Here is a 25038-nt window from a genome sequence, read left to right as displayed (position 1 = left end):
TGCGGTCAACCTAAGTTTTGATCGATGGCAACTCTACACAGATCAATTGAAGTTGAAACCCGACTTCATGCCCACTCGAGGGACGGTTACGACAAAAGTGAAACGTTATTCCAAACTAAACCAATTGTAAGGCATCATTGCTCATCTAGATTAGTTGGGGGGAATATTCCCTCTCGCCATATTATTTTCCAATCTAAGGTCAATCCTACAATTGGAATTGTAGGATTGAATAGTATACAGGGATTAGGTATGCTTTCAACATCATTATTTAACTCCCAATGCCAACTTGAATTTTCCTATTAAAAGATCAATGTTCAAATTAGAGTATCTATAATTAAGTGATCAAGGGTGTTATTTATCCTAAACCATATCATGATAGACATAATGCATCACTTGGCAAACCTCAATCTCAGCCTCAATAATATTTCAACTTACACACCAGCTTTATTGCTCAGGATAGCATTAATACGGCTTGCAAAGTAAATACAGTTTGAAAATACAAATCCATTGAAAATGGGGTCTACGAATGAAGCAGAAGATTTCACATTTAGAGTTTGAACTAGTCATCGTCATCAAGAACGCTCCGGCGCCTCTGGATCTGCAAAACCAGATAAACAATGGCACCAAAATACCACATCAAATATAGTTCTGTGGGCTGCATAAATTAAACAAAAGGCAAGTCGGCAATGCATAAAATCAACTTACCGTGACTTTGGTCCGTTTAGTTGTTTGGGTGTTTATCTGTTCCAGCAGTGATATAAGTCTCTCCTCGGAAACCTTTACACGGGTTCAACCGTATGCAAATCAGTTCTTTATCAAAGCTTACTAACAAATGTGGTATTGAATATTAGGAAGGCAACAATTTGTAGTTGGACCACAACTTTTCAGCATACCTTCTCAACTATCTGACCTGTCTGAGCAGCTCTAAGTAGAACATCCTCCACACCCCTAGCCTTCTCAGGTTTTACCAAGGCAATTCTAGCAACTGGACAAGATATACCAGAAAAGAACATCATTAAGACGAGAATTACACGAAGGTAAGAAACAGAGCAGTAAGAGTATTGAGCGATGACCCTAACTCCATCTATGCCTGCCACTAAGTTGTTCTCCTCTTTTTTCTTAAAAAAGTTATCTTGTTTATAATTGGTTTAAACATTTCAATAAGGTGATAAGGGGCTGTAATCGCATAAAGGGTTTATCATAATTGGTAGGACTTTTTCAAAAAAAAGAGAAACTCGCATACTACTGCTATATAACATGCTTATCATTTTATAACTCAATTAATCCTTCCACCCAAACAATCCTAACGAGACCCTTAAATCCTACTAAATTCAGATTTTCAAGACCTATTTAAATTTACAAATCACACAATACATACTTCAAATGGAAGCTGAGCCTAGACCAAAGAAGAGAACAGATCAAATTCGGCCTTTGACAAACAAGGTGTTCAGGAAACCAAAATATAGCCACGTCCATCATAAAATCTTCCATTGTAGGACCTTCAATCATATGTCCCCCCACAATTTTTTGAGCTCCATACTTAAGATAGGACTTTCTAAAATAAATAAATTCTTATATGAACACAATTCTCCTTGCTCACTGAAGCACAAGTTTCACTTTTCCAAACTATGACGAATAACACAGCCATTTTCAAACAAGTAAATTAAATTCAAAGATTGATATGTCATGAACATAGAAGGCAAAACTAAAAATGAATAGTCAAACCAAAAAAAATGGGAAATAGCAAGCAATCCGATGATAGAATGGGCATTCTAGCACGCAAACAAGCAATTAGAGTAGGTTTCTTGAAGTGACTCAAACGATGAATCGATATACAAGCTTACGTCTTTCGCGAGCTTCACTGGACAAAATCTGACTAAGCATCATTTGCCTCCGTTCATCGGCCTCCCTAAATTAATAGCTTTTACTCGTCAAATCAAAGAATTAATTTGATCCCAAGATAAATACTACAACATGAATGATTCAGAAACAATACGCATACACATAAAAAAAAAAACTAACCTCTTGGCCTCTTCCTGAGCTTTCTGTTGCTCAGGGTTTTGTTGACTCCCCTGTTTATCAATAGATTATAATTAGTAACATTAAAGTAAAAGCACAAACAAGCACAATTCCGAATTCTTCAAGAGGAAGAATTAGCTGAAATTAAAATGAAAAATGACATAGATTACCGTCCCTTGTCGAGCCATTAGCTCTTGCATCCTTCTTTGTCTAATTGCTTCTAGTTCAGGATCAGCCTACAAAATTAGAAAGGAAAAAATTATAATCCATTGGATTCCCAAAAGAAATTTAATCCACTTAATAATCCAAAGGAACTTAAATTTATCCCTCTTTTGTTATTATTAAACTAAAACTCATCCACTAGGACCACTACTATAACCAAAAACAAACAGAAAAGTTAAAAGCCCTAAAGAGATGTTTGGTTGGCGAGACATTTAGTACGAATCGAAAGGAAAATTGAAATGATACCATTGATTGAAGAGTTACTGGATATCCCTCCTACACACCACCAAAGAGAGCAGGTTGAAAGGCTTCTTCACCAGGGAGAGATTCCCGCAGACTTTTAGCTTCAGCAGTATGCGATTTATGTTGGATTTTCCTTTAAATCAATTGTTTTTTCTCAATTTAAATTATCAGTCAAAAAGAGTTTCTGGGTTTGGGCTTGAATGGGTTCAACTTGAATCTTACAAGTCCAGTTCTAAGACAAACAATCCAACTTACTTCGAGCCATTGCTTTAAAATCTTGGAGGGAAGTGATGGTAGGGTGTATTCGGTTCAGCTCTATTTTCACTATAATATGAATTTAATTGTATTTTGGAGGTTTTTAAAATTAAAATTAAAATTAAAATTAAAATTAAAATTGAAATTGAAAGGTACAAAAATCATGATTTTCAATTCAGTTTGATTTTACGGATTTGACTAGTTACTATTTTTGAAATTTAATTTTCAAAAATAAAATAAAAATTTAAATCGAGTGTAAATATATAAATTTAAACTTATAAAAAAATATTATTAATTTTAATATTTTATTTATTTAAATTTATTTTATAATCAATTCAAAATGATTTTTTTTTTTTTTTTAATTTTAAACTTAATTTGATTTATTCAAACGATTTTATATCAAGAATCAAAATCAAATTAAATTGTATATTTACCTTTTAAAATCAAATCAATACTGAAATGTAAATAAAAAAACTCAAATCTAACTAAATTATGTATACGATTTAGATCAGTTTTTCGATTTTTTCGTTGCTCATCCCTAGCGATGGTATTTTCCACAAGAGAAAGGAAAGGCAGCAGTGTCCTGTCCCTTTATGCGTACAAGAGGGTGACAGGCTGACAGATTACCGTTACCAAGTATACACAATAATGAGCGTTTGTATGGGGAATGTGAGATTTTTTCGAAAATAGAATCTACATTTTTTTATTTGGTTTGGCTGGGAATGTCATTCCTGGTAATGTTTTATTATTAATAGTGAATTTTTTTGGGTATATTACCGGGAATGACATTATTTCCCTTCCCTTAGGTATTGTAACATTACCGGCGTTTTGGACTAAAATGTCCTTAAATTTTTATTTTTTTATAAAAAATATCATTCTTATGTCATTGAATAATAAAAATTCTACGAAGGTTAAATTATAAATTTATCCTTAAATTATTTTAGATTTACAAAAAAAAATCTATAATTAAAATTTTATATGAAGTTCAGGGGTTGAATAAAATTTTACCCTTTCATTAAACTTTTTTATATTTTAATTTTCTAAACAAATTATATAAATATTATGAATTTAATTTTTTAAATAAAATATATAAATTTTTTACAACTTGTAATATTATACAAATATATAATAAGGACAGTTTGGTCAAATATGCATTTCAATAATCTTTTATTCCTTTAACCAAACACAGTAATCTTACATTCTTACTAAATCAACCAAACAAAAATACAACATTCTCAGTAATCCTATTCCCTGATAATCTTTTATTTCCACTGGTAATCTTACATTCCGTGAACCAAACGCACCCTAAGATTATTTTATAGGTAAACATTATAATATCTGCATGAAATCACCTTAATATTACTTAAAAATTTTAAAAATTAATTTATTTTTTTTGGAACAATACCCATCATTCATTAGTTAAAAAATTATATTTAAATTATCTATATGAACTTACCTCATATTTTACAAAAACGCATTTAAATAGATTTTTTTTTAAACGTGAGGTCAAACTTTATTTTTTATAAAACGTGGAGTTTAATATTAAATTTGAGAAAATACCTCATATTATGCAAAACACGAGAACAATAAGAAATTGAATTTCTTCTCAGGTTATATCAAAACGAACTCACTTTCTACCTAAAGCAAGTTCCATTGACAACCCACATAAATACATATTAAAAGCTCATTTTAATTAAATTTGACAAAAATAACACTATAAGTTGAAAGGTGTAACGGTATTAGTTTATATAGGCATGGTAGAGTGTTTGGACTATGTATATTAGCAACTAAGATAAAAGCTAATTTAAGTTATTCTATCTTTTTCTCATATAATTTTTAGTTTTATTTTTACTTAATCCATTAAAATTTTATTATTAAATTATATATGAGCTAAAATTAAATATTTTGATAAATTTATTTTTATTAAAATTTAATTTTTATTAACATTAAGGATAAAATAAAATTTCATGAAAAAATTTATCGAAATTTTATCAAAAGTTAATTTTTATTAACATAAATTTAACAAACTTTCACGAAATTTTTTATATTTTTAATATTAACAAAAATTAATTTTTAATAAAAAATTTATTAAAATATTTAATTTTAGTTCATATATAGGTTAAGTAAAAATAAATAAAAAATTACATGAAGAAAAGATAGAAGAATTCATGTTAACATTTATTACACCTTACTAAGAAACATAGTCTTAAAACTCTCCATTATGCCTATATAAACTGCCACGTTTTTCCACTGTGGAGTTAAAATGTATTAAATTACATCTTTAGTCCTTATATTATTATTTTTGTCTAATTTGATTGAAGTACATTTTTTTAGATGTGTTGGGCTCTCAACGGAACTGTTTTTTTTTTAGAAAGTGAATTTGTTTTGATATAGCTGATAAATTTAATTTATTGTTGTTCTTGCATTTTACATGACGCGATGTTTTTTTTCTCAAGTTTAATATTAAATCTCGTGTTTTGCAAAAAATGAGATCATTTAATTGTGTTTTGTAGAAGGCTAGGTAGTTTTACATGGACAATTTAGGAGGTATTAGTCTTATATGAACATTTTAGGAGGTATTTATTTGATTAACGACTGATGAGAGATACTATTTCAAAAGATTAATTTTTATTTGTTTTTTAAGTAATAACGCCATATTTTTCGATAGTTATCAAATAACCTATGAATATCAAATTAAATTTTATTATAAAATAAATATTAAGCTGTTGGATGATGTAAACAACCTGATAATGAATTTATTAGACGTGTCTAATTAAATTAAGTATTTTTACACAAAATCATTTTTCCACATAATGACAATAATATTTTAAAATATCTATAAAATTTAATGATTATTTTGTAATATTTATTAGACATGACAAAGATGCTCAGGATAGTTATCGAGAGTGATACTGATAATTATGATCTCTATATAGTTTGGGGATTCAATCTTTTAGAGATTATGATTTTGTGTTGTATTGATTTGTAGCAACGTACTTGTTGCTTCTTGAATAATAAAATGAGGAATTTATTCAAACAAATCTAAACTTTTTAATAGGCAAAAAATAACAACAAAGACAAATTATGAAATTTTTAAAAGGAAATATAATAATTTAATTATTTTCAAAGGTTATATTTAAAATTATATTTAAAATTAAGAAAAATGATCAAGAATCAAAATCATTTTATCTCTTGTTTTCTTTTTACCAAGACCAATGAAATTTCCAACAAGACGTCCTTTTCCTTTGGAATTTATTCTTTCCCGAAACCAGATTTGATGACTCCAGTTGATCGTATCAAACGGTTCATATTCAACCTCCCAGATCGAATCTGAAGCCCAGCCCAAAACTTTTATATCAATCCACGTCTAATTAAAACCCCCAAATAGTACACAAGAGGCCAAAGCTAGTAAGAAAACGACAATTTTATATTAAAAACCTCTAATAATAATTATTTAAAGAAATAGAGTCCGCCAAATATTATATAGAATAATAATCTTCAAATCGTCTATATTGGACGGCCTTGCGGCTTGTAAATTGTGTGTTAAATCTTTGTACCATTCAATACGCGAGATATATCCGATGTGGGTGCACTTTACAAGTAAGCCAATAAAATAATTGGATAAAATGACCTCACACATTGGGAAGCGCGAGGTAGTTTTTTTGATCCAAAATATCGCGAGATTTATGAAGGATCTCGCAGCTTGCAAAGCGCAAGATTCTTTCGAATTCAACATCTTAATTTAAAACGTAGAAATTAAATGAATATAATAAATAAATATAATATTAATTATTAATAATATTAATTATTAATCATAATAAATAATTAAAATATAATAATATATAAATATAGTAATTAAAATATATATTTTATAAAAAAAATAATTATAATATATTTTAAAATTTAAAAGATAAAATCTGATAGTAATCTCGCGTTTTGCAAAACGCAAGATACTATGAATAGAATAAATTTCGCGTGTTTTCAACGTAACTCGCATCTTGTAGTACGCGAGTTGTATTTAAAATCATGATTCCCTATGTGCGAGAAGGGATATAAATATGATCATCCACTCCTATTCATCACCACACCCTTTCGTATATTCAAAGATTTCATATCATGACGGCGAGTATATTAAGACATGTTCGAAGTCTCGTATTTGATTATTGGAAGCGAAATAATGAAGTAAATTAATTAATATTATTTTTTATTTTTACTATTTATTGATTTATTGATTTAGTTTATTTATTTTGGTATTTAAATATTTATATTTTGTAGGGATATGAACGTGTATTATAGTGTCATATAAATCACGTGAATCACCTGATGTGGATATTATTGACTATTTACATTTAGCGGGTTTCGGATATATCAGTAGTATAACTGGTGATTGTGTGAAGTTGCATCCTCCACTTATAAATGTGTTGGTGGAAAGATGGAGACCAGAGACATACGTCTCATTTACCGTGTGGGGAGGCAACTATTACTCTGCAAGATGTTGCATTTCATTTGGGACTTCCTATTGATGGAGTAGTTATTATTGGTGTTGTCGGCGCCCCTAGAAACATATGTGATGTATTGCTTGGAATTTATCCGCTTGATGATGCACGCGATGGTGGAAAAATAAAAATTGAAATTTTGGATGAAAATTTTATGAACCTATCCCAGAATGCGGAGCATGAAGTGATGGAGGTAAATATAAATGTTTTTATCTATGAATATTTATTAATATTTCAATTTATTTATTTATTTATTTGGAAATTAAGTAGTTATATTATTTTATTAATTTTTTGAAGTGATTTGCTCGTGCGCATATACTACAAGTTATTGAGGGGATTTTAATACCAAACAAATCCCGAAATAAAGTGCCTCTGATGTGGTTGAATCATTTGTAAAATTTGAGTGATTCAAAAAATATAAGTTAGGGGTTAGTAGTTTTTGCATTTTTGTTCTGACAGCTTTGTAGAGCCATAGATCCGACGAAAATTGTCATTGGAGGATATTTATTATTGTTGCAGTCGTGGGCCTGTATCCGAATGTCATTTTTATGCCAGACTTTAAAACACATGTCCCATATGAATTTTCATTACTTACAAGGTAAAAGATATTTTTTATCCGTTTTTTATAATATTACTAACAAATAATACAATTCTATTGTATTAATGATAGGTGGATTGATGAAACCTCTCACACCCACTTACCAACACATCGACGAGACTTCAAACTCTTGGTCGATAAGTTTGGACATCAGGTAATAAAATATTTTCTTTCGAATTTTATCTTATAATTTGAGAATAATTTAATTTATTTGAGGTTTTTAGCTAACAAAATTATGTAATTTTAATTGTATAGTTCCCGAGGACGCCTTACTGCGAAGCTGCTATTGTCGACTGTATACCATATGAGATTCGGGTGACTAATACGCCGTGTACATCGTGTCAGTCCCGTTGATCTTGTATGAGATAGTCGAGTGGTATCCTAACGAGCGCGTCCTTTAACAATTTAATTGTGTCCAATCGATTCTGTCATATCCATCTTGCTTGGATGAGTTGCATTGATTGACACAGCAAGGGAAGACGTAAATTAATTGGGCGAACCATAATGCGATAAATCTGAATGAGTGGGTCTAAAGATTCGAGAGGACGCTCATGACTCAACCATATTCGACCATAGCATGACATACGATTATATGTAGTGGTACCAAGAATATGGGATGCCATATATATTGACCGATGAGGAACGAGCGCGAGAATTATATGTTCCTCTACAGAGTAGCCCACGAATTGGGAGACAACGTGGGGGGAGTCAAGGCAGAGAAGAAGAAGACAACAAGGTGCATCATCCTCATCGGTAACAACACAAAGACCTCATCAGACACCGCTAACACACCCTGACCCTGTCTTCACCCACTCGACTTAATCAACATTTCAGCAAATGTGGAAGTTCTCGGAAGGTTTCTTCACTGATATCTTTGGCCAGTTGAATTATATCGACACAATTAGTGGCTAACTTTGGATCCGGTATTATTGACCAGACGCCACCGCATAACATATTCTACACCGGTCCCAGTTACAGTGCCAGTGGTGGATCGATTCCATATACAGTTTTCTGTCCTGATGATGATGATATTACTGAAGATGAAGATGAATCATAATTACGTCCGCGTCAGATTCGTCGTCCACCACGATCGGAACTAGTGGACATAGGCATTATTAGCTCTTATTTATTTTGTTCTTCAAAAATAAACTATTTTTACTAAATTAAAAACTGAAATATTTGTACTAAACTATTTTATTTTGAGTTAATCAAAATATTTTCAGTGAAAATCACACCCTGCATCCCGTGATATCTATAGTACGTTAGGATAACCACGTATCTTGCAAAACGCAAGATACCAAGATCTTACACCCTGCAACTCGCGTTATTTGGAAATTGTGTCTTCCAATCCGCGAGGTTCTTGTAATAAAACAATCATAATTCAGTATTATCGGGCAACAACTCAGCTAAAATGTGGAGGAGAGAAATCCTTACTGCTTTGATATATTACGATGGCGAAATAATAGGTGATGCATCTCTCAGTGTCATGTTTCAATCCACACATGTTGTGACAATAATGCTACCAATGAAGTTAATGTATAACAAGTTGATGAAGGAAGTGAAGAAAAATGTCCAACATGCTTGCGGTATAAAATTGTTACCCTTGAACTATCAACTACCAACGTCGTTAGAACCATTAACGTACACGATATACACCGTTGAGAACAATAGTGATATGCATACAATGGTTGATGCTCACTTGCAATATTCATTTGGAGGGTCGATAGAGTTGTATGCATTGTTTTCCGATGCTGATGATGGTACCATTGTACCAAGTTAGAGACGAGTGGATTTCGGCTTTGATTCAACTGTTGACAATCTGACGATAAATTTCATAAACGACTTTAATTTGTTAAACACACACCGTACACAGAACGATTTGGGTACATCATCGTCTTTGATGCCAAGGCATTCTTGTGTTACTATATTTGAGTTTGATTTGAACATACCACCAATACAACAATCCACGTTTAAATCATTCGATGATTTCTCATCTGGACGATATTCAAGGTATATCACTTCTGCGGATAACGTCTCAACACATATGGGGAGACATTCTTTTACTAGTGTGCGTGACGTTAATCTTATTGAATCAGTTCGTGAAAGTCTCATGATCGATGAAAACATGCATCAGTTGTTCACTTTGATTTAAACGAGGTTGATCTATTCCACTTTGAGGGGATCATTCTAACGAATAACCAATAAGGGAGCCTGACCCCGATGATGATGAGTTAGGCCCCTTCTATGAAGAACCAGAAAACCTTAACATGCCACCAGAAGCAAAAGACAATGAAGAATACGACACTATTACAACATTTCCACATACTGCAACGCATATTTCTTAGTACCAGCCACTATCACACTTTACAACAATTGATATGGAAGCATTCAACGCTCTGAAATTTTCCCAATTCCTACACATTGAGCAACACAATCAACTGATGGTGATCTCTATGTTGGAATGGTTTTTAGGTTAATATAATGTTTTAATTTTTCGTTATTTATTTGATTTGTTTATTGGTAAGTTGGCAATTTTATTTACTCTTTTTACGAATGAGTTTTAGAACAAAAGAACAAGCTGTGGCTGCAATCAAGAACTACAACATACGTTTCGTCACGTCAACTGTGAAAAAAACTGATGCATATAAGTACATCGTTTAATGCCTCCACAAGAAGTAGTGATGTAATTGAGGGTTTATGTATAACGGTTGAAGACGATGAACAACCTTTAGAAACTTACAAAATACGTTCAACCACATACATGCACCGCCAACATTCTGAATGAATATCACCGTAACTTGGATGTGCACGTTCTATATGAAGCCTTCATTTGCTGCTCAAATCAAACCCACATATTACAGTTACGACATATATTGCTTCATTTACATCGCTATATGAGTACACAGTTGACTACCACAAAGCATGGTATGCATGGTATCAGGCCCAACAAAAATTGTTTGGCCAATAGAAGGAATCATACAATGAATTGTGGCAATTGCTTAAACTGATGCAGAAACACATTCCGGGAAAAACTGTGAAATTGGAAACAGTCCTAGCGTACAAAAATGATCGTGTTGTACAAGGTGTCTGCCAATTTTAGTGACTCTTTTAAACTTTTCTGCAATACATTAATGTATACCGACATTGCAAGCCGGTTGTTCAAATCGACGATACTTGGTTATATGGTCAATACACTCAAATAATGTTATTGACAGTTGCACAAGACGACAACAAAAAATATTCCCATCGTCTTCGCAATTGTCGAAAAGAAATATATTAACTCTTGAGAATTCTTCCTTACGAACTTATAAACATATGTTCTATCACATATGATGCAGGACAGAGATAATGAGATTTATCTTATTTCTGATAGAGGATCTGATATCAAATACATACTTCAGCGTATGAGACTGTCTTGCCAACCCCCTAATATTTATCATTGGTACTGTTTATGACATATTGTAGCAAACTATTTACAGAAGTTCAAGAATCAATATGAACGTCTAATGATGCTTCGAATATGTACATCTTTCACCTTTTTCGGTTTACCATATCTTTACAAAAATTATTTCAAATTAATTATTCCACTTTTTCTTGATAGGTTACACACAGTCCGTACGTGAGTGTGAGGACCTGACGTAGGAACTGAGACACATGAATTTTGAGGGCTTCAATTACTTTTCTAGAATCCCAAAGGAGAAATGGCTTCGATCATTTGATGGGGGTAGACGGTATGGTCACATGACAACTAACTTGGCTAAGGCAATAAATTCATCACTAAAGGAAGTGTGCAATTTGCCTATCACGTCCGTTGTCAATGCAACATATTATCGACTGACAACCCTTTTTGCAACCTTGGGAAGACAAGCAGTTGATTGGATGGAAAGTGACCACCAAATCCACCCAGACCTCCTCAAAAAATAGAAAACATTCCAGTACCATTCCAACTCGATGAATGTCATATGCTTTTCTCACAAAATGTCATTATTCTGTGTATCAGAATTTGCGAGCCCATTGAAAGGCATACAACACAATGCATATATGGTTAATTTACGAGAAAAAACATGCGAGTGTGGATTCTTTCAAACTTTCAAATACCCTTGTAAGCACACCATTGTTGTTGATTCTTCTGTTCAGATACATTACATGAGATTTGTTGATCGGGTTTACTTACTTGAAACTATATTCAAGGTTTATAAATATGAGTTCCCTCCCATTGGAAATGAATGGGATCCAGATGAAGTTGATGATTAACCTACAATACGACCAGATTATGCACTATGACAAAAAAACCAAATCGTCCATGGTCAACCCAAATTTTTTGTGACGATGATTTGGTCAAACTTCAAGAAAGAACCGAACAACAAAAATTATGCTCTATATATAGAAATCCTGAATACATGAATAACAAATGTCTCAATTGTTCAGGCCCACATATAAATTAAATCGGGTTTTTTGCATTATTTATTTTTTAATTAACAACACATGTTACTCATATTTACAAGCAAAAAATAACACTCCAATATGTCTATCAAACCATTTTTTTCTTCTTCCTTCACAAAAACATGATTTCTAACAATTTCAATGTCATTTTTACACTGCTTAAAATATCTTATATATGTTGATATTATAATCACCTTAAAAATAAATTGCAATACTATGCGTTTATAATTAAAAATTTTAAAAAATTAGTTCCCACCCAGAAATAGTATCTAAATAAGGCTATGAACACCAAAGGGATGGTAAGGATTTGAAAGAATCTCACGTTTTGTAGACCGTGAGATCCCCATAAATCTCGCGATACTTTGAATCATAAATGCTATCTCGTGTTTCGCAATAAGCGAGATCATTTTATTTAATTATTTTATTGGTTTACGTGAAAAGTGTACCCATATTATATTATCTCGTATGTCGAAGGATACGAGGATTTAACACACGATTTGTAGGATGTGAAGTCGTCCAATGCAAATGATTTAGGGATTATTATTCTAAATAATTTTGAATTTATTGGGGATTTTTAATATAAAATTGCCTAACAAAACAAATCCATGATGGAACCCAGAAAATGAGGGGAGGAGTCAGTGAGAGAAGTTAAAAACAAGCTTAAACCTCTGAAAACAAGCGAGGTGTGGCACGAAGATCGAAAAATACGAAAGACCTAAAGAATCGAAAAATACGAAAGACCTAAAGAATCGAAGCACGTTAGAAGCAAAGAAGTAAAGGCTCTGTTTTGAAAATCGGACCGGACCGACCGATTTAATCGGTTCAATCGGGAATAATTGTTTAATCTGGTTCAATCTAAATCGGTTGAACCGCTATTAGTGAACCGGTTAGAACCGTTGAACCGTTCAAACCAGACCGGCCAAAAACCGGGAAAATCGGGAAAAACCGGGAATTTTGTTTTTGTTTTTTTTATAAAAATAAACCAAACAACGTCGTTTGTTAAACGAGCCAAGTCGAACTCGAGTATTGCTGAACTCGACTCGAACTTGAAAACTTTAAAAGTAAGCTCAACTTAACTCAAAATCACAAGCTAAAAATTATCAAGTTCAACTCAAACTCGAAATATAATATTAAAACTTGAACTCAAAAAGGCTTGAACTCAAAAAAAAATTAGAAGCTCGATTGAAGCCTAAAATTCGAGCTTGATTGAAGTAAAAGAATAGTTATATAATTATAGTTATATAATTTTGTTATGATTTTTTTAACCCTAAATTTATTTTTTAATTATAGCTATATAATTATATTTATTATTTAATATGTTTTACCTTAAATATTATGTTGTAGTTAATTTGAATCATTTTGTTTCACTTGATCTTATGGTTTTAACTTATATATGTTATGACTTGCTTTGAATATGACTTGTGATATAAAAAATTATTTTTTATTAAATATTTTTGATATTTTTATTTAATTTTTTAAATAATTATGATGTCGTCCGGTTCTTTCGACCGGTCGGACTGATTCGACCGGTTGAATCAATGAACCGGTAATATGATCGGTTCGCTAACCGGTCTCGTTCTGAAAAACCATGAGTAAAGCTTAGTAGAAGACGACCGGATAAAATTCAATGGGTTTGAATTTCATCCTCCTATTGGTCATGGTGGCGACCAACAACCTCTCCCTTTATCATCTCTCCTCAACCGTTCAGTCCCCCAAGCCTCCACCTCCGCCTCCTACCCCCGTCCCCGACAACCTCATACGGCAGCTTAACACCATACGCGCCGCCATTAACAACCTCACGCGCCATAACCCATCCTCTGCAGCCTCGACGGCGAAACCCAGTTCCGTCGTACCTCAAGATCTTACTCTCCATTCTCAGATCGGCCCCATTGCTTCTTCCTGCCATAACCAGCCCGACCTTCTCCATAGGTACATGAATTACACTCCCTTTTCGATTTGTCCTTTCGACCCTAACCTCCAGGAAACACTTATTCTTAACGGTTGCCACCCGCTTCCACGGAGGCGGTGCTTTTCGAAAACCCCATCGAAACAGCCTTCTTCTCTGCCTTTAACTCCTTTCCCGACTTCCCTCTCTGATTCCGGCGTCATATGGAACAAATACTCGTGTAAATCCTTTGCCTGCCTTTTGCAAAACAACCCCACAAGCTTCGATCTCAACGCTCAACGCTCTTCATTGCTTAGATTCACTTCCGAGCTCGATCTTCCAATCTCCCAGTTCATGCAATTGGCTAACTCGGCGGTTCGTCTCGGCATCGACATAGGCGGTGGCACCGGAACCTTCGCCGCCGTAATGAAGAAATCCTACAACGTCACCATGCTGACCACCACCATGAACGTCAATGCACCTTACAATGAGGCCGTGGCTCTACGAGGGTTGGTGCCTTTACACGTGCCGTTGCAGCAGAGGTTCCCTGTTTTCGACGGCACGATGGATCTGGTCCGGTGTGGGAGGGCCGTGAACCGGTGGATACCGGTGTCGGTGATGGAATTCATGTTCTATGATGTGGATCGAGTGTTGAGAGCCGGAGGGTATTTGTGGGTGGACCGGTTCTTTAGCAAAGCGGTGGATCTGGAGAAAATTTATTGGCCTTTGATAGGGAAGCCTGGGTATAAGAAAGTGAAGTGGGCAGTGGCTAACAAGACAGATCCCAGTGGTTTGAAACATGGGGAAGTTTACTTGACTGCTTTGTTGCAAAAGCCTGTGTCCAAGTCATAATGGGAATTGAAGAGTCATTGAATTTTTAGGTAAGTTTTTACCAGAAATATTAAGGAAGAAAACACTTTCCATGTTGCTGCATTTTATTGCATCTTTTTAGGGTTAGTTGGTTGTTTGATGATTTAGGGTTTGTGTACTAATAGTGACATGACTCTATAGGACTTAGAAGTGAATTTGTTGTTGATGTACGTAACATCTCGGGTCGAATCTTGTGGAGCAAGAAAACATGGTTGAACCCAAATGGACTCTGGCTCCTTTTCCCTGATTTTCTTCTGATTAGATCTGCAGTTTTTATCTGATGTTGGTGTGTCTGCGTGTGGCTCTTTAGCTTTGTTCAGATTGAAAAAGGAAAACACAAATAGACCAAGATGATATGATCGTTTTTGCATAGTTGAGTATATGTGATTGGGATTTTGAATGCCTTCTGAGAATGGAGTTGTGTATGAAGTTATGAACTGAATAATATGCAATCCTTATTAGTTCTTATTCTGATCATAACCAATGTTTTATTTTCCAGGTATTTGATGTCGGACCACTCTTTGTTTTGATTCAGAAAACATGCCCACCGGCCAGTTCCTGTCGAAAAGTTAACATCTGCGGTCGAAAAAGTCAGAAGTATTGTATAATCCACAAAAGTTCACTCATAAAAATGGTCAAAAGTAGATGGCTCATGGACCTCATTAATCCCCCCCAAAACTTCTCGTTACAACATAGTTATCTACAAGTAAATGAAAATCTGTAGAACAATCACTGATAATGGACTAATACAATTTCTTTGTTTCTTTCTATTTTTGTCGGTGCATGTTAAATGTTTTGAGAAGAGGAGACAGTGTTCTAAGATGTTTGAACATAGAAAGTGAGAGTTTGAACATTGCATTAAATTTCACATGGGGGGTCCTGAACAATTTTTGAAATAGTAGAGCCATATAGGTCACGCTCATTGAACTTTTGAAAGTAAAGTTACAAAATAGATATCTATATTTTATAGCTTTTGAAAGTTATACATTTAATAATCATTTTGTGATCTTTGAAAATTCAATGATCACAATAATTATTTAAGTATTGTTCAATGACTTACTATGTAATTTACTCATATTTTAATCGTGTTAGCTGACAATTGGATACGGCATAACTACTCCAAAAGTGGGTTCAATTATTAAACAATCATCAGTTATAATCAAGCTAGACATAGGCATCAGGTATCGTCAAGGTTACCAGGAAGGCAAAGTCCAATACAAAGATTAGGACCCCTTGTAGATCTCGGAAACTAGATGGATTACTTAAAATTTAGGCTAAATTATTTATTTAATATATAAATTATTAATTTTGGTTTGTTTTAATATTTAAATTTTATTTTTTTTTAAAATCATACCTAACGTTTAGTTTTCATTTCATTTTAGTACATGCCTTTAAAAACTTAATGAGTTTAGTACAAAAACTATCAGTTTTGATATATTTTAGTATCTAAACTTTTAATTTTTTTTCAAAATTTAATGTTAAATTTTGAATGAGATACTAAAATGAAAAAAACTAATTTTTTGAACCGCTGGGTACTAAAATGAAAGAAAAAACTAATTTTTGTAACCGCGGATACTACAATGAAATAAAAACTAAACTTTAGGTATGATTTTGAAAAAAAATTAAAGTTTACGTATTAAAACAGACTTAAACTGATAATTTAGATACTAAACACATAATTTATCCTAAAATTTAGTATGTTTTAATTGAATCTTTAAATTAGTAGTATTGTATTAATTAAACCTTTTAGTTACTCTAATTATTAGTTTCAATTTAAATATAAGATAAACGTGATGTGAAATATATATAAAAGCATAGTAAAATTCTATAACGAGTATTTGACGAGCACCACAAATGATGAGCACCATTAATTTAATTTATAAAAATTTTAAAATTACAAAATACTTAAAGTGTAATTATATATTAGCTAAAAATCTAAACATAAATTATTTAAAGTAAAATATTAATTGTATTATTTTTTATAATCTTATTTTAAATACTAATTAGATCAAATATTAATCCCCTAAATTAAAAACCTTATTTTTTTTCTTGCTTTGACGTGGCGACAACAGTGGTGGCGACGACGAAGGTAACCACAACAACGAAGACGACAGTAACAACGACAATGACAACAAGGAACACGACTTCAAAGTAAAAAAAGAATTTAGAGTTTTTTAATTTAGGGGTTAATATTTGATCTAATTATTATTTAAGATAAGATTTATAAAAGATAATCTAATTAATATTTTATTTTAAATAATTTACGTTTAGATTTTTAACTAACTTATAATTACACGTTGAGTATTATATAATTTTAAATTTTTATAAAATAAATTAATGGTGCTTATCGTTAATTATGCTCATCGGTACTTGTCGAGCGTGGCAAAATCATCCTAAAAACATATGTAGATTTAAAACAAGAATTCTACAATTCTCGACGAGCACAGATGAGTACAACTAACGATAAACACCATTAATTTAATTTGTAAAATTTTAAAATTTTGAAAGACTCAACGTGTAATTATAAATTAGTTAAAAATTTAAGGGAAACTTATTTAAAATAAAGGATAAACTATACCAGTGACCACTTAACTATTGCCCTTTTCTCGTTTTGACCATCATTTTTTTTTGAAATTTTGTCAACCATATCACTCAACTATTTAAATACATTCAATTAAGTCACTTGATGTTAACATTTAACGAAGAAGCTAATGTGGCAGTTAAAATATTTGGTATAATTACATATTTGGTCATTGTTACTTATATATTCTATCAATTTGATCCTAATTTTAATAAATTAAAATATACTTAACTCTCAAATCAAATGGTGCCAAGTGTAATGACATGTGTCACCATCCGACTAGATAATTAAATTTATTTTAATTTATTTTTAATTTAATATATTTTCACCAACCAAAAGGTGACACATGTCACTCTCTAAAGGAAAGAAAATTTTGGCCACTTAAATGATGTCCAAGGGAATCAAACATATGGTTCTTGAGTTGAAAAGACAAGGCTCAACCATTGAGCCAAAGTAACACTTGGTTCAAATTTGACTACATATATTATATATGTTGTATATTAGTGTAAACTTAAATTCTTAATATTTTATATATCTTATCATTAATTTTACATCTAAACATTATTTTTTTTATTTTAACTTATTAAATATATTTTATTCTTTTCATAACCTAAAAATATATTTTATTCTTATTTTAGTTTAAAAATATATTTTAATCTTATATTAAATTAAAAAATACAATTTATTCTTATCTTATTTATATTTTATTTTGATAATATTTAAATTTAAGATAAAAATATAATATAATTTTGTAGTTAAGATAAAAATAAAATACATTTTTGTAGTTAAAATAAAAATATATTTTTAAGTTAAGATAAGAATAAAGATATGTTTTAAGTTAAAACAAGAATTAATTATATTTAATAATTTAAGGTAAGAATTGAATATATTTAAGAATTTAAGTTAAGAACATAATTTATGTAATAAGTTAAGAAAAGAATAAAACATATTTTTTAAGTTAAGATAAATATTAAAATATATTTTAAGCTAAAATAAGAATAAAATATACTTTTAGGTTAAGACAAGAATAAAATATATTTAATAATTTAATATAAAAATAAAATAAAATTTTAATGTTAAGATGTAAAATTAGTTTAATATATGAATTTAAGTTAAGATATATAAAATATTTAGAATTTAAATTTACACTAATATACAACATAAATAACATATGTAGTTAAATTCGAACCAGTTAACTACTTTGGTTCAATAGTTGAGTATTGCTTCTACAACCCAAGAATTGCATGTTCAATTCCCTTGGGTATCATTTGAACGTCCAAAATTTACTTTCCTTTGGAGGGAGTCACTCTAGTTGTTGAGAAAAATTTGAGGGTTAAGTTTATTTTAATTTATTAAAATTAAGACCAAATTGATAGAATATATAAGTATCAGTGACTAAATGTGTAATTATAATAAATATTTTAACTGCCACATCAGTTTCTCGATTAAATATTGACGGCAAGAAGCTTAATTGAATACATTTAAATAGTTGAGCGACCTGATTGACAATATTTCAAAATGGTGGTCAAAATGAAAAGGGACAATAGTTAGGTGGTCACTGGTATAATTTATCCTTTAATTTAAATAATTTACCTTTAAATTTCTAACTAATTTATAATTATATGATGACTCCTTTAGAATTTTTAAATTTTATGAATTAAATTAATAATACTCGTCGTTAATGGTGTTCATCAATACTCGTTAAGCGTAACATACTCATCCGATTTAAAATATGTTGAGCTAAACAATAGAAATAGTCTTTTTGTATGTATTATAATAGATTAGATCTAAGTTAGTCATGTTGTAAGGACACATAATTATGATTTAATTTATGTATTTTAAATATATTTTATATTCAATTTATACGTGAATGAATAAAATAAAAGGTTTAAACTTTAAGAATAATTTAAAATCAGTAATAATTTTAAGACATTTGATGCAATTAATCTTTCATAAAATAAATGAGCTCGAGGGAGGTTAATCATGCAATGCCCTATCTTATTTTTTATGTACTAATTTTTAATAAATTAAAATATGCCCTCACTGTGTTTATTAAAGTTTTAAATATACCAAGTCAAATAAAAAAAAGATAAATTATAAGTTTAATATTTAAAATATGATTTTTATTTTATTTTGATATTTAAATTTTATTTTTTTGAAATTATAATTCACAATTAATTTAGATTTTAATTTCATTTTACTACTTTTTATAATGGGTAAACTACGCCAATGGTTATTAATATTTGAGTAAGTGTTTGTTTTCACCATTGATGTTTCAAAAATCACAAATCGGTCACTAATGTTATCGTTTGTTATAAAATGGTCACTCGACGTTAATAATCGTTACTCCAATAACAAAATGTTAATGTGGCACGTTAAACCAACTGACTTAGCATGTTTGACTGACCGTTTGCCTCTTCTTCTTCTTCTTCCTCAGCAACAAATTTTCGATCGATGAATTCATGTTTCCGATCGATGATAGCCACAGGAAAGTTGCTGCAATATCAGTCCCAACGGTATTTGCCTGGAAAGAACCAGCTGGGGCGGCACATGTAGCGGTGGTAACTTCTAAAAAATTTTCTGCAATGAAACCCCCAATTTCCCTTAACTGGAATGCTTGCTTTTGGTTGAAAAAATTACAGATGATGCTTGTAGTGGCGGTAAGGCATGGAGATTACATTGATTGAAACAATCACAGATTGTTTATTTGTTTAGGGTGGTGGCATTTACCGAAACACAAAACCATAGAAATGGAGATGGTTAAAACTTCACAAGTAGAAAATCAATAATGATTTCACTGTGATTTAATTCAAGTATGATTATGATAATACTTCTTACAAATAAAAAAAAGGAAACAGCAAATCACTCAACAACTTATCACAGTATTTGACTATGAAGAAAGATCCCCATGCATCAAGGCATTATCATTTAAGAACAAAACTAGCAAAATCAGCCTTTAAAGTTTGGGAAAAAAACACAAATATACATATATATGATGTATAGATACAAAACAAAAAACATCACTGTGCATCATTGACAAGAACACACCTGTTTTGAAACAAAGCAAGCAAAGGGGAAACCTCCACATGTGCCGTCCCAGCTGGTTCTTTCTAGGCAAATACCGTTGGGACTGGTATTGCAGTGGCTTTCCTGTGACTATCATCGATCGAAACATGAATTCATCGATCAAAAATTTGCTGCTGAAGAAGAAAAAGAAGAAGAATAGTCAAACGGTCGGTCAAACATACTGAGTCAGTTGGTTTAACATGCCATGTCAGCAGTCTATTACTGTAGCAACGGCTATTAACATTGAATGACCATTTGTAACAAACAATAATGTTAGTAGCTGATTTGTGACTTTTCAAACATTAGTGGTGAAAACGAACACTTACCCAAACATTAATGACCATTGACATAGTTTACCCTTTTATAATTTACGCCGTCGACCCAACGATCTATCGTCGCTTAAACTATCAGCTACGGTCGAGAAATTCTGCCAAACAATAATTCAATATTTTCGGAGAAAATCTTGCCAAACAAGAAAAAATGGACAGCTTTTGTCTTTTAATTTCTCAATCTTTCAAATTTGCATTAAACGTACCTTGCAACTATTTTTTTTTTATTTGCATTTCGGAGATCTGCTTTGGCTATGCTGTTTGGCTATATCTAGTGCAGATCAGAACTTATTCACCTCTAGTTTGAATTATATTCAGATGCGAGTCACTTCTTTTAGAGTTGAAAAGACTTGAAGATTTCAAGCTTTAACGTAAATTTTAGAGCTAGATCGAAACCAAATTGGCATTATCTTTGGTTTATAGTTAGCTTGATTAGTTGAATCTTTATGAGCTTTGTTTCTGAATTGAAAATTTCACGATCTTTGTTTCTTTTGTCTGTAGGAGTTGTGCACTTTAATTAAAAACATCCTTCTTCTGGATTCCGAAGGAAAACGAGTAGCTGTGAAGTACTACTCAGATGACTGGCCGACGAATTCTGCTAAGGAAGCTTTTGAGAAAACCGTGTTTACCAAAACCCAAACGACTAGCGCCCGTAACGAAGGCACGTTTGATCTGCTAAGGAAGCTTTTACTTGTTTCTCTGCACCTTGTTTTATCTGTTAATGCTTCCTTACTTTTCGTTTGATCTGAGTGTATAATGTAAATCAAATAGATTTGTTTGGGACATATGTCCAATTGTGAGTTAATCAATTCATTAGATTTGAGAATATAGAATTTTGTTTGCTTGTGGATAGAGGGTTTATCCAAGGACTTAGCATTTGAGCTTTGCTCTATGCTGGTGAATGAGGAAAAGAAAATCCTGGATTGGTATTGGTTTAAGTGTTGATTCATGCTACGATTTTAACATGGTGCTTTGATTTTTGATTTTTATATTTTTGTTTAAAGCTGATATAACGATGTTTGACGACTATGTTGTCGTCTACAAGTTTGTTCAAGACCTACACTTTTTTGTTACCGGAGGAGAAAATGAAAATGAGATAATCTTGGCCTCGGTGCTCCAGGGTTTTTTTTGATGCAGTTGGACTTATCCTCAGGTTTTTTCATTACACTTTCTACTTTTACCGTTTTTGATATCATCATGCCTAATTTTGACTCTTTCCTCTTTCCAGAGGAGCCGTGGACAAGAGGGAGGTGCTGGAAAACTTAGATCTCATTTTCTTGTGCCTTGATGAGATTGTTGATGGCGGGTATGAGTTATCATTCATTGTACTATTATATTTGAAGTTAAATACTTTTCTTTCCCGATTATCTGAATAGGCCATTCTTCTTTCCTTGTAATTGTTATTATGTCTCTAGGACAACTCTGGGCTTGAAATTTCCCTAGATTCCACCCCCTCCCTCTCTTTTTTTTCCTTTTAAATACTGTTGGTTAAACATTTGGTTGACTTTGCAATAATCATACATTTTAACCCTTGATGCCAGTGAGAAGGTGCGCAGAAGAAGAGAAAAAAGAAAAATAAAAAAAGACTGGCATTAAGAATTTTTATTACTTGTTATGTTTGGATGCATTGAATTGAGAAAGAAAATATATAGAATTTGGTCAAACAACGTTCAAACAAATTTTGCAAAAGTGTCATGGAGTTTCATCTAGATTGAGACTAAAAGAGCTGTTAGCTAAGCCTCGGATCTTCTCTGCTTCTCCTTCTCTGTATAGGATTGACAAGTCATATCCGTTTTCGTATTTTATCTTTTCAGCTGTGTTTCTAAACACATTTCCAAGGCTCTCTAGCATTCGTAATTCTTATCTAAGAAACTAGAAAGTGGGAGGTCAGTTAAATAAGCATAAAAATAAGAGTAAGGTGCCTCGGGGGAGCATGGATTAGGATACCGCTATTTGACGAATCCTTTTTCCCAGTTCTCAGTCCTGTTCCCTTTCACGGAACACTTTATAGATAGGCTCCTTTGGATGCCTGTCTTATCATCCATTTTGATTGTTTTCTATAAATTGGCAGTATTGTTCTTGAAATCGATGCAAATGTTAACACCGGGAAGGTTGCTAGTCATAGCATGGATGACGGAGCACCATTGTCGGAGCAGGTACTATAACCCTTGTTCTCGAAGTAGCAATACTTGTTCATAGTACTCATTTTCTTTAGATTATATCATACACCAGAATGCAGAATTGAATTCTGTAACTAGTGGAACACACCAATAACTATTGTCAGCATATTAACACGATGTTTGTACGGACAATAACTCAAGCGTTGGCTACTGCACGCGAACGTCTTGCACGATCTCTCCTCACATAAACGCGTACACCAACGGCGGGAGAGAGCCGGAGGATATATCCTTTTTGTAACGATGCTATACCTGCTTGGGATATCTTTTTTGGTACCATTTTTGGGTACAATAGAAATGCAGATGCTTAGGTACATTGGTGTTATTGAAATGTCGAGTCTGAGTGCTGAGATTCGTGATGCTATTTTGGAGCCCATGCTGGTAACAGAGTAAACCGCTGGGTTAACGTACTTTTTAATTATAACTGTAACATTGATTTGTTGGTTAATTAAGCGTCTGTTTGTTTCACATAAAACTGATTCCGAAAAATGAATTCCGTAAAATGAATTACATTTCTTAGAAAAGATTTTTTGGAATTCATTTTACAGTCATTTTCCAATGGTTGGTTATATAAAAATTCTTTATTATAAACATCAAATGTAATAAATAATATTATTTATTAACAAAATAATAATATTATTTTTCAAATATTAGAATAATTGATCTAATAATATTTATGTCAATATTTTTTTTTCTAATACATTGTAAAACCAATATTAACAAGATTCAAACGTTTATTTTTGCAGAACAGGCAGCAGGTCCCTCGGAGGTTCCAGCAGCTCCATTCTTCCAACAGGTTGGCCCCGACTCCACACGACTAGGAAGTCAGCAGTAGCGTTTTATTCGCGCTTAACATGGTGCACCTCCATAGTCCAATCTCTATCTCGTAATTCATGTAGAGCAGCCACAAGGGCACTACCGACCAACGCATCAGATGAATTATTCCAAATCCTCACAACTTCTAGATTTTCCGACTCTAATTCTACTCGACGATCACCCAACCTCCAAGCAATAGAAAGAATATCATGGACAGCCATAGTTCTGCAGTAAGAACTGAGCATCTTCGTAGGCTGCGAGAAAAACCGTGGATCCAAATACCGGCTGAGTCTCGAAGCAAAAATCCAGCAGCCGCCATAGAATCGTTGTTTCTCACAGCACCATCGTCATTGGCTTTAATCCACCCTTCCTTTGGCCGATTCCAGTTCAACGAATTCCTTAGCTGGCTATGAATCATATTGTTACTCACCGAAACCCCAACATAATCAGTAGCAATCCGGATACAGAGAGTGAGGAAATCCTCTCTTTGAACATAGTTAGGATCGAGAGTCCGACTGCACATCCGCTTCCAGAGTTGCCAACATATGACAGCAAAAAAAGTTTTCCATCTCAAACCATTAGAAAAAATGTTTGCTCGAGAATAAATTAGAATGAAACCACTCCACATATGGTGTACTAAAGAAACGATGGGCATTATTCTGTATGACTGCCCGGTTCCAGACTTCCCTCGCCTTTACACATTGCCTCAAAACATGATCAGAATTTTCTGGACCTGCCCCGCATATTACACATATAACAATTGAAGACAGATGACGACGATGAACGTTCCATATTGGTTAGCAAACGATCCTGAAGATTCAACCAGAAGAAAACTTTAATCCTCCGAGGAAATTCTAGTTTCCAAAGCTTCTTCCAATCAACTGAGCATACCTCCGACTCCTGATTCGTAATGAACCTGCAGGCCGACTTCACTGAAAATCTTCTATCCGATTCCCATCTCCAAGTCTGCAAATCCTGGCCTAGTTGAGGGTTTGGAGGCTGGACCGTTGCAATGCGATCTAAAATTTGTTCCAACAA

At 32.5% G+C, this 25038-nt stretch overlaps 2 protein-coding genes and 1 pseudogene across 4 annotated transcripts; 2 read left to right on the top strand and 1 right to left on the bottom strand.

The window, feature by feature from the left end:
• Positions 1-409: 409 nt before the first annotated feature.
• Positions 410-22273, bottom strand: LOC120172960 (DNA-binding protein DDB_G0278111-like). Of its 3 annotated transcripts, none has more exons than XM_039180275.1 (9): positions 22270-22273; positions 20099-20108; positions 12371-12379; positions 2190-2255; positions 2023-2072; positions 1845-1909; positions 894-985; positions 706-777; positions 560-598 (listed from the first exon to the last, which is right to left on the bottom strand). In XM_039180275.1, the coding sequence occupies exons 3-9, from the start codon at positions 12371-12373 to the stop codon at positions 560-562; spliced, it is 387 nt and encodes a 128-aa protein (XP_039036206.1). In that variant the 5' UTR covers positions 12374-12379; positions 20099-20108; positions 22270-22273. The 3 variants fall into 3 exon arrangements, with proteins under 3 accessions (XP_039036204.1, XP_039036206.1, XP_039036207.1); XM_039180276.1 differs by lacking the exons at positions 20099-20108; positions 22270-22273 and adding exons at positions 17450-17456; positions 21673-21677; XM_039180273.1 differs by lacking the exons at positions 12371-12379; positions 20099-20108; positions 22270-22273 and adding an exon at positions 2488-2624 and having other exon boundaries at positions 410-598.
• On the top strand, positions 13904-15565 carry LOC120172959. Its single transcript, XM_039180272.1, has 2 exons — positions 13904-15042; positions 15531-15565. Exon 1 carries the CDS (start codon positions 13904-13906, stop codon positions 15011-15013), a length of 1110 nt encoding a protein of 369 aa, XP_039036203.1. The 3' UTR covers positions 15014-15042; positions 15531-15565.
• On the top strand, positions 21141-23490 carry LOC120172958 (annotated as a pseudogene).
• The last annotated feature ends 1548 nt before the right edge of the window (positions 23491-25038 follow it).

This window comes from Hibiscus syriacus, unplaced genomic scaffold, assembly GCF_006381635.1.
Source record: "Hibiscus syriacus cultivar Baekdansim isolate YM2019G1 unplaced genomic scaffold, ASM638163v2 tig00111917_pilon, whole genome shotgun sequence".
Taxonomy (NCBI): Eukaryota; Viridiplantae; Streptophyta; class Magnoliopsida; order Malvales; family Malvaceae; genus Hibiscus; species Hibiscus syriacus.
This window is presented reverse-complemented; position numbering and strand designations above follow the sequence as displayed.

Bases quoted from the DNA above. Each gene is read 5' to 3' on its own strand.
- LOC120172959 (XM_039180272.1), top strand. From the start codon at position 13,904: ATGGGTTTGAATTTCATCCTCCTATTGGTCATGGTGGCGACCAACAAC.
- LOC120172960 (XM_039180275.1), bottom strand. The intron at 1,910-2,022 runs GTTAGTTTTTTT...CTATTAATTTAG, and splicing joins GCTCAGGAAGAGGCCAAGAG to GGAGGCCGATGAACGGAGGC. The intron at 599-705 runs GTAAGTTGATTT...CTGGTTTTGCAG, and splicing joins CTAAACGGACCAAAGTCACG to ATCCAGAGGCGCCGGAGCGT.